The sequence below is a fragment of the Bos grunniens genome, chromosome 12 (genome assembly GCF_055505025.1).
Source record: "Bos grunniens cultivar Pamir isolate PY7600 chromosome 12, Bosgru_T2T1.0, whole genome shotgun sequence".
Classification (NCBI taxonomy): domain Eukaryota; kingdom Metazoa; phylum Chordata; class Mammalia; order Artiodactyla; family Bovidae; genus Bos; species Bos grunniens.
In genome coordinates, this window is record NC_141176.1 from 68,591,210 (window position 1) to 68,603,551 (window position 12,342).

At 37.6% G+C, this 12,342-nt stretch overlaps 1 protein-coding gene across 6 annotated transcripts in view; it reads left to right on the forward strand.

The window, feature by feature from the left end:
* Positions 1-12,342, forward strand: part of GPC6 (glypican 6) — a 1,234,490-nt gene that overhangs the window by 610,258 nt on the left and 611,890 nt on the right. For all 6 annotated transcript variants that reach the window (XM_086330189.1, XM_086330193.1, XM_086330194.1 and 3 more), the window contains one exon: positions 945-1,336. In XM_086330189.1, coding sequence (XP_086186315.1) covers positions 945-1,336 — 392 coding nt within the window. The remainder of the gene's footprint in view (positions 1-944; positions 1,337-12,342) is intronic.

A 12,342-nucleotide genomic window follows, 5' to 3' on the forward strand; every position in this document is an offset into this window, starting at 1 on the left:
TGTCCCCATTCTCTATGCCTGTGTCTCTATTCCTGCCCTGCATATAAGTTTATCAGTACCATTTTTTTCTAGATTCCATATATATGAGGGAGACCAATATGAGGGCCAATGAGTCTAACAGGGACATTGTTTTTTCCATCCCATTTCTTACATACTGTAACTATTCCCAGAAATATTCAAGTGCTGTTTCAGGATGAAAGTGGTCATGTCTTGGTAGATTCTTTTTCATTTAGAACCTCTTAACCAGAAAGCCCAAATACCTGTATGTTGTTCAAGTTCTATATAGTGATAGTTTATCATAATAATACATGGTACTCCATAACTTTCTGATTCATTATGGCAGCCTAAATTCTGTTTATTATAGCTTTGGTATTAAGTGAATTTAATTATACTATGAGCCTCTAAACACTGATAATTGATTGCTATATATAACAACTCCAAAGGGTCCAAATATTTCATTACTTTGAATATCCCATTTATGAACTTTTCCATATAAAAGCAAATTAATTGAATGAGTGGCTAGAACAGATTTTTAAATAGACTGGAGCAAATGTTTTTTATCAGTTATGCATTTATTATATTAATGAAAATACTTAGCCACATGTTCTGATTCAAGTTAATAGAGTTTTCTAAAATTTACAACAAATGGAAAAATAATTGAACTTCTTTAGAAGAGTATTATTAAATGGTAAATTCCTAATGTAATGGATGTTCTTTCCAACAGAAATCATATACTCTTCTGTTTTCTTTGAGAGAAGATCTTAGATACAAGTCAAATCTCACTTAAAATATTTTCATCAGTTGATTGGTACCTTAATCACAGGAGACATTTTTCTTTTTTCCGTGAAAACAACCATTAGAAGCAGTTGTTTTTGAGGTAAGTGGATGTTTTGGACTTCCTAGATATTTCTAATTTATGACTGCTTTCTTGTTTTAATTTGCAGAGTTTTTCCGAGAGCTCCTGGAGAATGCAGAAAAGTCACTAAATGATATGTTTGTCCGGACCTATGGAATGCTGTACATGCAGAATTCGGAAGTGTTCCAGGACCTCTTTACAGAGCTTAAGAGATACTACACGGGGGGCAATGTGAATCTGGAGGAAATGCTCAATGACTTCTGGGCTCGGCTCCTGGAACGGATGTTTCAGCTGATCAACCCCCAGTATCATTTCAGCGAGGACTACCTGGAGTGCGTGAGCAAATACACAGACCAGCTGAAGCCGTTTGGAGATGTTCCCCGGAAGCTGAAAATTCAGATCACCCGCGCCTTCATTGCTGCGCGGACATTTGTCCAAGGGCTGACCGTGGGCAGAGAAGTTGCAAATCGGGTGTCCAAGGTAATTGAAATTCTACTGTCTTTCTAATTGGCCTTTCCCGTTTTCTCTGTTTTTTAAAACCAGTGTTTGTTTTTTTTTTTTTTTTTCTTTAAAATTCATGTAGAAGTTCTCACGTACAGTGGTCTTGCTAAATCAGCTAAATGTCAAAGCTTAATTCTTTGTGTGAGAGGAGCCAGGATTTCAAGCCATTCCATGTGGTTTGAAACATAATGTCAATATTTATCAGCAATTCAGCAGGGAAGCTTTTATCAGGGAATGCATGAAAACAGGTGTCTTGTAACCATGACCACTTGGCATTTCTGATCAGTTCTAAGGATGATAAATACTTATGCAGCAGTCTCTCCAGAGGTTATAATCCTCTGTGAAGTCACAAGGTGAGTCTTCATGGTGACTGCAAGTGGAGACAAGTTGCTGCTCAAAACACCAGCACCTGGCATTTCTTCTTCTTTATCACCCTTGTCAATGTGGCAAATTCCTTAATAGTAAAAGAAGAGCCTTTAGCTGACACCTGTACAACTGGATTAGGGAGGACTAATGAATACAAAGTGTAGACTCTGGTGGAGAATTCTTTCTGTTATCCATTATCTTTGTAATTCAATGCTGTGTATTGCATTGGGCTTATGAGAAAGATAAACCACTAATACATGTATGTGTCTTTCCTTGAGGATGTCTCTAAACCTTTAATGGATGGGGTCTTTTTCCACTGCTGTTTTTAAACATTGACTGTTTCCTGTGTAAAGGATATATGCCTTTGTTTAAATTCTTCCTTGACATTCAACTGCTCTTATGAGATAGGCTTGCCCATTTATGAGGGCTGTCCAACAAATAAACTGGAAGATGATTACTTTAAGAGGTAAAGTTAAAACAATAGATAACAGGAGTCTGGTATTATGTCACCCAAAGAAGGTCATGTTTGTACAAAGATTATTGCTAAATATTACTTTCTTACTGCAGAGTTGTGCCAAATAGCCATATATTTTTTATAACTATTGGTACTATCCTGCCATGTTTCGTTTTTGTCCACTTTGATCTCCTCAGTATTTACATCTTGGTAGAAAGATGTATATACCCTTAAGAAATGTTTCTCTATGGCTCTGTTTGTAAAATTCATAGCAGTCCATTTTTTAAATGAGCAATTCTTAAAAAGGTTACTTGAGCCTATGGAAAGATTCTTTGGAAGAATGCTCTGAGGAAGATAATCACAAGGGATTTAATAATACAAAGGGCCTATAACTTTGATGTTAAAAACAATTTTTTTTCATTGAAAAATCAACAACATTCTAAATACCAAAGGAAATAGAAGCCCAAAGGTGGATTAATAAGGAATTGGCCAGGGGGAGTCATAAGAGGAAAATGATCACTTGGGTAAGTCTGTGACATACAGATTGATATAAGAAATAAATATATATTCCATATATTCTTGAGAGATAGATTTTGTTGTTAAAAAATGTTAGTCACGGTGGCTTCAAATTGAAGCCCTTGCTTTTATTGAAGAATGAAATTGCCAGCTTTTGAGGCACATGAGGTAAGAAATTAAAAGCGTGGATTGATACCTGTGACAGTCCGGATTGTTTATATAGAGTCTGCCTGAGTGTGAATAATGATTAGATACATATATTTAACTCTGGGGAAGTCTCAGTGAGGTAAGAGAATATTTTCTATCAGTCCATCTAAAAAGCCACAAGCGAGTTTGCAGATGACTCTCTTTCCTGTTTCTCAGAGGACGGCGTTAAGGGCAGCCGGGAAATGGCGCCTCCCCCTTGTCTTTCCCTGCCTGTCCCAGCCTTGAGATCTTTGTCTACCAAAAACTGACGCGTCAACCTTCCTGGTAAAGACTGATATCATGGACCAACCATCAGTGGAGTATGACCTTCAGTTTTGTTTTGTTTTGTTTTCTAGGCATGAGGTGAGATGTACTCTGCAACACTGAGATCTTTCTTCCCTTGGTTTTTTCATGACCAACATTCATTTGCAGAATAGCTGCTGTGGGCTTGCAATGTTGTTAGTGGTCATGTGACCATGAATGTTTACTATTTTATGAAGATATTGGCTTGTTTGGCCTGAGTATCATTAGCCCTAATCTATTCAAATCATAAATCCCATACTGACATCTGATTACTGCCTTCTAGTAAGTGAATAGATGGATGGATGGATGGATGGATGGAAACAGAGAGAGATGGATGGGAATATATAGCCTTGGTTTAGAAGCTGAGAATTTTTTTTTTCTCAAATAATTTATGACTTAGCAATTTAAGTATTTTACCAGTGAACTTTCTTACCTAATGATGACCAGATGGTCTGTAGCTGACTAAATCAGATGCAGATTTACTAGTACCATTTGGGTGCCGATGACTTACAGCACCCAAACTGTTCTTTGTGATAAGAATAAAATATTACAAGACTGACTATATTAAGAAGAGAAGTAAGAATTGTGTTTGAGGGTTAGCCCCTCATATATCTGAAGTTTCCTTGTGGTCTGTTACTTGACTGATTTGGAGTTTGTGAAATGATTGTAGAAGAGTTAAGGAATTCAAGGCAAAATTCCAAAATAGAGATTCACAAACTGTAACAACTTACCTCCTGCACCTTGGCTTAGGAGATTTTTTATCCTGCAGTTTCCCTCCTCTCTTACAGTGGCTTCTTAAATCTAGGAAGGCATCATTAATAGCTTCTAATTAATTGTTTTGACTGGGAAATTTATCTCTTTAGCAAAACACAGCAGTTTGACACAAATGTTTTGACACAACATTTGGGGAATTTCCTTACCAGAAAAGTAGGGAACTAATTTGATGACGTCAGCATAACTATTTTTAGAACTTACTCTTGCCATCTCACATCTCACAAGTCTTTTTCTAGGCTTTGGATGGAACACGTTAATTTTAAATAACTGTTTAAAAATACATGTGCTACTGAATGGGGCTTCCCTGGTGGCTCAGTGGGAAAGAATCCACCGGCAATGCAGGAGACACAGTTTTGATCCCTGGGTTGGGAAGATCCCCTGGAGGAGGGCATGGCAACTCACTCCAGTATTCTTGCCTGGAGAATCCCATGGACAGGGGAGCCTGGTGGGCTATATTCCATGGGATCGCAAAGAGTCAGACACGCAACCGAGCATGCAGGCATGTGCTATCAAATACATGCGTATCTTAAAACTAAAGTTCTAACCTCTCGACACACTGTTTCACCTGTATACAAATCTATGTGTAGGAATCACAGCAACATTATTTATAATAACATATACAGTGAAAATATGGCAAATGTCCCATCTGCATAATTGATGATCTCTTCTGAAATCCTATGGAGCGTTGAAAATAAGTGAACTACAGCCACATATGTGGATGAATCAGTTACAAAAATCTTTTTGAGACAAAAAAAATAAAATCACCAAAAAATATATACCATTTCAGTTCAGTTCAGTTGCTAGTCGTGTCTGACTCTTTGCGACCCCATGACTGCAGCACGCCAAGCTTCCCTGTCCATCACCAACTCCTGGAGCGTACTCAAACTCATGTCCATCAAGTCATATACCATTTATATAAATTTTTAAAAAGTACAAAGCAATACATAATTTAGGAATTAAAATATATATGATATCCCATGTGCTTAGTTGCTCAGTCGTGTCCAGCTCTGTGTGACCATGTGTACTGTGGCCTGCCAGGCTCCTCTGTCCATGGAATTTTTCAGGCGAGAATACTGGAATGGGTTGCCATTTCCTCCTCTAGGGAAGTATGTTGCCATTCCTCCTCTAGGGGATCTTCCCGACCCAGGGATTGAATCCACATCTCCTGTGTCCCTTTCATTGCAGGCAGATTCTTTACCTATTGAGCCACTAGAGAAGTCTCTTCTCTTACAATGGCTTCTTAAATCTAGGACGGCATCATTAATAGCTTCTAATTAATTGTTTTGATCGGAAAATTTATCTCTTTAGCAGGGAAAAAAAGAAAGAAGAAAACTTTCGAATAATAAACACAAACATCATATAATAATAACATCTGGGGATCAGGTTTCAATGTATTATAAAAAAGAGATAATCAGGGGGTTCCATACTTACCGATAACATACTGTTTCTTAATCTCTGTGCTCTGTGTGTCTGCATGCAGGCTTAAGATTTTTTTAATGAAAGAGATTAAAGTGGGAGGAGACATACCATTGTTCATGTGTGATTCTTTCCATCTCTGTAGATATGCTCAAGTGCCTGAGCTGCCTTCCATGGATTCATCAAACTTACTGGTGTTTGTAGATTTGACCATTCACTTTCCATGTTCCACATTGTGCTAAATGATATCAAGTAAGCATGGAGACAAAGCTCTAAAATGAACATAAAAGCAAATTTTGATAATGTAATAGTCTTGAGAGAGAGGATCCTTACTATTTTTTTAGCATGATCCCTTTTTGAAAGCACCACTCTTACTTCCTTATATACACCCATTCGTGAATGGAAATTTGGGTGCCATCAGTCCCTCTGAAGCTAATCAGACATGGGAAGAACAGAAACAGGGCTGCATAGAGATATTAACAATTGTCCGCTTAGACTGAGCTTCTATTTTTCATCACCAAGTGACTGTAGTGTCTTCACTGGTCCATCCTGAAGCCATTTAAACAAAAAGGACATGACTTTCATATCTTTTTGCTTTAATAAATATGACGTCTATGAGGCAAAGCTATAAATTGTGTCAGTAGCAACCACTTTAACTATGAAAGTCATTCGATTGATTCATTCCAGACAAATTAGGTAGATAATGGAATTGGAATCTATAGAACTTGAACTGTGGCCAAATGCTGTCACTTCTCTCTCTCTCTCTATCTCTCTATCTATCTAGATCTATTATGCATCTGTTTTTCTATTTAATTTTTTTTTATTCCTTGTGGGTTGGAACTTTGGAAAGAAAGTCTGGCTTTAGTACGACCAGAATTTTATTATCAACAGACACCTGCCTATGTCTGCTATCCATAATAGCATCTTTGCATGGGGAGCCTCTTAACGGACACATCCAGCTGAATAAACAATCTTGCATTAACAACATGTGCCTAGAAAGCTATAAACAGAAAGTCCATTTTCCAAAACTGTGGTTGGTACATTACAAGGCTGAAAAAAAAAAATGATCATCAAATTCGATGAAATGAAGGCTAGGCAATACATCCATTCATAATATTCTTTGATAATAATTGAAAACTATTCTAAAGAATATGCCATGGATATAGTCTAAAAAGGAAATGATATTCTATCTAGCTTTTGCTTCTGAGATAGAATTTAAGACAAACTAAGACCACCTGTTGTGCCTGTCACCCAAATGACCTGTTTTGCTCCTTCTGTGGTCATCTTTTGATTGGAGTTAATTTTTTTAGTCATCCAGAAATGAAAAGGACCACAAAAAGACCTTAGGTGAATGAAAGTTTTTTTTTTTTTAGTTATTTTATGGTCTGTGTATTCTCTTCTGTAATTGATGATTGTCTAACATAGAATAATAATATAATCAATAATATACAATATTAGGAAGAATAGGTAAGCCTTTTGAAGCTATCAATAATGTTTCTATGTTTACAACTTTTAAGTCAGCATGAATAATATATGCTTATTGTTTGATGATGATGGTGTGGACATTATATTATATTTAGAAAGTGCTTTGCCATCAATCAATAAATAATTTCATGATTAAAAAAATAGTAACAAAATAACATTAGTACTGCTGGCCAAAACAGCAAAAAATAGCTTATTAATATACTTCATTGATGATGTATGAATTTTACCATGATCCAGGTGCTGTGATAAGCACTGGAAATTGTAAGGGTGTGAGCAAGTCCAGGGATCAAAGGAACAAAAGAGTTTCTCCCCTGAAGAACAGCATGTGTAGTGTTCTACATAGGACTCCAGGGAAGAGACAAGGTCCCATTTTTATGAAAACTGTTTGGTAATTTTGATTAAAACAATAAAAATCTTTCTTATTAATTTTAAATTATCTTGCAAAATGCCACACTTAGGTGTGTGTTTGGAAAATGATTAAGAGAGTGAAAATTGAGGAGAATGAAGCCATTTATTTCCAATGCATTAAGAGCTTTTTGTATATCCTTTCTTTATGGTCTTTTGGTAGCTTGTGTCTGTTTTTAATAACATATGTATTGTTAAGTGAAGTGTTAGTCGCTCAGTCGTGTCCAACTCTTTGCGACCCTATGGACTGTGGCCTGCCAGGCTCCTCCGACCATGGAATTCTTCAGGCAAGAATTCAAGAGTTGGTTTCCATTTCATTCTCCAGGGGATCTTCCTGATCCACGGTTAAAACCTGGGACTCCTGCATTACAAGCAAATTCTTTACTGTCTAAGCTACTAGGGAAGCACCAGATGCTTGTTAGGCTATTTTATTTTAAAATTATGTTATCTTTTGTAATTCCAATAAAATGGGCACTTTTCTCCCCATTGAATCCAGTTTTGAAGTTGTATTCATAGAAGAAAGGAGAAGGTAAGGGGTTCTTTAACTCTGTGCCAATGCAACTTAGCTAGAAAAAGTTTGGCAACCACAGTTCTGACAATATCTAACAGGTATGATCTTTCTCTCTCCTATAGTCCAAGATGGATGGTTGTAATAACTCAACATTCATTTGATCCTATTAAATTCTTGTAAAAGTGGAGCCATTGTGGCAATGTAGCTAAGGCCTCATCAATAAGCATTAGTTCAGTGTGTTGTATACATCAGGTACTGTGGGTAAGTTCTTAAGATACAAAGACTATGCAAATTAAAGTACTTACAAATACTAATTGGGAGAGAGACAGAAACAAATAATGTCAAAATCTAATGATTTTGATATTATAATCTAATAATATTGATAATCTAATAAAGTCAATTGTACAGTAATTGTTTTGGAAATAGAGAGAAAAGACATCTAGCTTAACCTTGGGGTGTGAGGAACTTTCAGGACTGTAGAGAGGCCTGAAGGACACGTGGAAGGATGTGTGGACATTGACACAGGTGATGAGGGCAGCAAGCGTAGTGGAGGCAGGGTGTTTTAGGCAGAGGAAAAACTTAGCAGAAACACAACATGAGGCCACAGATGAGTGCAGGGAGCTGCAAGCACTCCTGGGTATTCCTGAGGCATGAAATAAATAGCGGGGAATAGGCAGAAATAAGACTGGAAACTCAGACGGAACCCTTGAATAAAAACTGCCTCTTTCACTAACATTTTTGTGCTTGTCTGTTTTTCTTGCATAATTAAAAAGTAACCTTTCTTTTTTATTGAAGTATAGTTAATTTGCAATGTTGTGTTAGTTTCAAGTGTACAGAAAAGAGATTCAGTTATTCATATATATACATATCTTCTTTTTTCAGACTCTTTTCCTTTATAGTTTATTACAAGATACTAAGTATAGTTCCCTATAGTATACAGTAGCTCCTTGCTGTTTATTTATTTTATATATAATAGTGTATACGTGTTCATCCCAAACTCCTAATTTATCACCCCATCACTATCAACTTTGGTAACTATAATTTTGTTTTCTATGACTGTGAGTCCATTTATGCTTTGTAAATAAGTTCATTGTTATCATTTTTAGAGTCCATATATAAATGATGTCATGATGTTTGTCTATCTTTGCTGAAAAGCATTCCACTACTTTTGAGAGACAAATGTGCTGAGCACCTGCTCTTCACTGGACATTGTTCTGTAAGAAACAGGAAATAACGATGAACAGCATTTACCCTGACAAAAATCACAGTGTATCCAAAAGGATGGAAGTGTAAAAGTTTAAGTGTGGTACAAAGGATCAAGATGAAGATAGGGGTGTGGGAAGAATGCTATGTAAATTAAGAGAAATGTATGCTTCCCTTTGCCTTGAAAAATTGGAAAAGGCACCTTAGAGTGGGTTATAGTCAGACTTAGACTTACAGGATGAATAGGGTCTTACACAGGAGGAAAAGATCTAGGGCTTCCTTGCCAAGGACCCAGCAGGTTAAAGGCATGAATTGTGGCAGGTCCTGATTTTGTTGAGATGTGGCCAGGAGGTCTGGATTGCATTATTTGGATTTTGTATTTCCAGCTAAGGAATTTGAAGGACTTTGCATTGGCAAGAAGTGATAGCTAAGATTTTTCAAAAGACAAGTATGTGGTCAGATTTTTACCTCTTTCCTAGGAAAGAGGTGAAAATCTCTGTTTCATGGATATGATAAACTAGAGTGGGGAAAACTGATGGCGGATGCAGAAATGGAAACTGTTGTAACTGCCCACTCAGGGGGTTAACTGGTCACTCAGGTGACCACTGAGACCTAATTCCAAGCAGGTGGAGCAGAGTGGAGCACGCATCGGGAGAAACAAAGGAGCAAACCAGCAAGGTATAAAAGGCAGTGTCTTCTCAGATTGTTTTTCCAGCATCAAGCACATTTCCGGGCACACTGTTTGTTCTAACTGAGTAACTGTTGTCTGCCTGCTGACTGGTTTGAGAATCACCAACACAGTCAGCTAGTAAAGAATCTGCCTGCAATGCAGAAGACCCCAGTTCCATTCCAGGGTTGGGAACTTCCCCCTGGAGAAGGGATAGGCTACCCACTCCAGTATTCTTCAGCTTCCCCAGTGGCTTAATGATAAAGAATCCGTCTGCACTGTGGGAGACCTGGGTTCGATCCTGGATTGGGAAGATCCCCTGGGAAAGGGCATGGCAACCCATTCCAGTGTTCTTGCCTGGAGAATCCCCCTGGTGCACTACAGTCCATGTGGTTACAAAGAGTTGGACACAACTGAGTGACCAAGCACACAACATAGACATGTTTGTTGGCAAGGGATGATAACATTTAGCTGGAGAGAAAAGCTAACAGGATCAGATGAAACATCAGGGAGTATAAATACTTGAAAAGGATACAAAAAAAGAAGGCAAATGACCAAAAGCATATTGTTTTGAAAGTAAAGAAAGAGAAGTGCTCAAGAAATAGGGTAATCAGCAGCATCAGACGTTGCAGATAGTCAAGTGGGAGGGGCAGAGAAAATAGACCTTTGATTTGGCCATTAGAATGCTATGAACTTTAGCAAGTGCATCTTGCCCAGAATGGTGTTTGGTTTTTTTTTTTTTTTTTTTTTTTTTTTTGCTTAGAAACGTTAATTCTTCTGTTCCTGTACTTTCTAGAACAGACTGAACAAAGCATGGTCTATAGACTGGAGCCCATTCATAAAGAAGTTGTGATCATTCTGCAACAAGTCAAAAGTTGAAGCCATTAAAGAAATCTTGATAGCAATTTCACATTGCTGAGACATCTAAGACCCCACCAGTGGAATCTTCTTTAATGTTGAACTTTCATGGTATGTCTCCTTGATGTGAGGTACATCTTGGTTATCCCCTGTAGGATCAGATATCAGGTCATGACATCCTGGGAAAATCAGCCAGCCAAATTCTGTCCAGATCATTTGAGCCTCAAACAGATAGTTGCAAATGTATCAGTACTATTCTAGAATAACCCTCAGAAGAGGAAGATGGTGAACCTCTATTCACTGATTCTGTTGGTGTCTTTGAGTTTCTTCTTTCTGTTTTCAGCCTCCCTTTGCCCCTCTCTGTGTGTCCTTGCCCTAACCTTCTTCCCTTGGAGAACCTTCTCTATGTTTCTAACCATGATGGGCTCTCATAAACCCATTTTGATTGGCATGTCGGCTGTTTGTGTGTGTTCCACAAGTATGAGAACTCTGGGGCCATGGAATATGTAGGCAACAATTGGACATCTTTGTTACTAATAGGAAATATCCATTGCTAAAATGTACTACTTAAGGGACAACACGAATCTTAAAGGCCCAAGATTAACACTCTAGTGCTGTAACTCAAAGAATGCTGCTTCTGAAATGGCTTCATAAAGAAAAACGGACCTGACAGTTTATTTCAGTGGCAGTGCTGACTCTGTTCCTGGATATTTATCTCTGAATGCCTTTATGCTTTTCCTACCAGAAGGCTCTGTGAAACAAGGTTTGAACAACAGTCCTGCCATAATTACTTTCACATGCAAAAAAGCACATTCTGAGTGCTGACAGGAGACGTTGCCGGCTGTGTGATATCATAGCTGAACTTGAAAGTTTGGAGGATTTTTCTTTTATTGTCCCATCTTCAGAGACTCAATGTTATAAGGACATTCCCTGAGGTAATATCAGTGCACTGTAGAGGTTTATGAGCCAAGATACACATCAAAAATAATTTTAATAAAGCTTGACAGCTATATTGCATTAATCGTGCTGACATAGTGAAGCAGGACTTATGTAGGGAGTACGACATATTGGTATTTTTTAAAAAGGAGGTATTAGGTCATACAGATACTTTCTTGTAAGAAAGATGGGGGGGTATATTATTACATACCATAGATTTTCTCCATTGTTATGTCTGTGATAACATAACACAAATATTGGATCCTACTTTGGTCACGTTAAGTGTTTTTCCACATCTTCCCCTTCCTGGGTTTGCATTTTCTCTCTCCGTCTTGATGAGTGATATTCAGTGCAGATGCAGTGGATCAATCCCAGATGCTTAGAAAATAGTCGTTGTCCCACACAATATTGAAACTCGCATTTTCCTGTATCTAAATAGGATAGCCCTGGGTGAAAATGGACAGTTCCGAGTGTCAGTAATAGGATAATGGTGATTTTGACATTCAGAGGTAAGTTAAACTATAACCTGAATCAATAGATGTTCCAAGTTAACACCAGCTGACACTTCAGTGGCTGGCATAAACAGATTCTTAAAAATTCATTTTCATCCTTGCAGGAAGATGCTGCATGTCAAAATTGCCACTTTCATATTTAATACTCAGCAGAGAGCAAGATTTTTTATGGAAATTTAATCCTCTTCAGTTCATAATGTCTTAAGAAGCCAGGAAGGCAAACTTTTCCTCTGTTCATTTTGCAGAGGACTTGGGCAATCAAAGCAGCTCCTCCCTTCAGTATCTTAGACTTTCATCAATACAGTCCTTATGGAAACAGTATCATTCTGCATATTATTCTCATAGTAGGCATAAATATGAGTTTCTCCACAAGGAAATAGAGCTGTTTGTAAA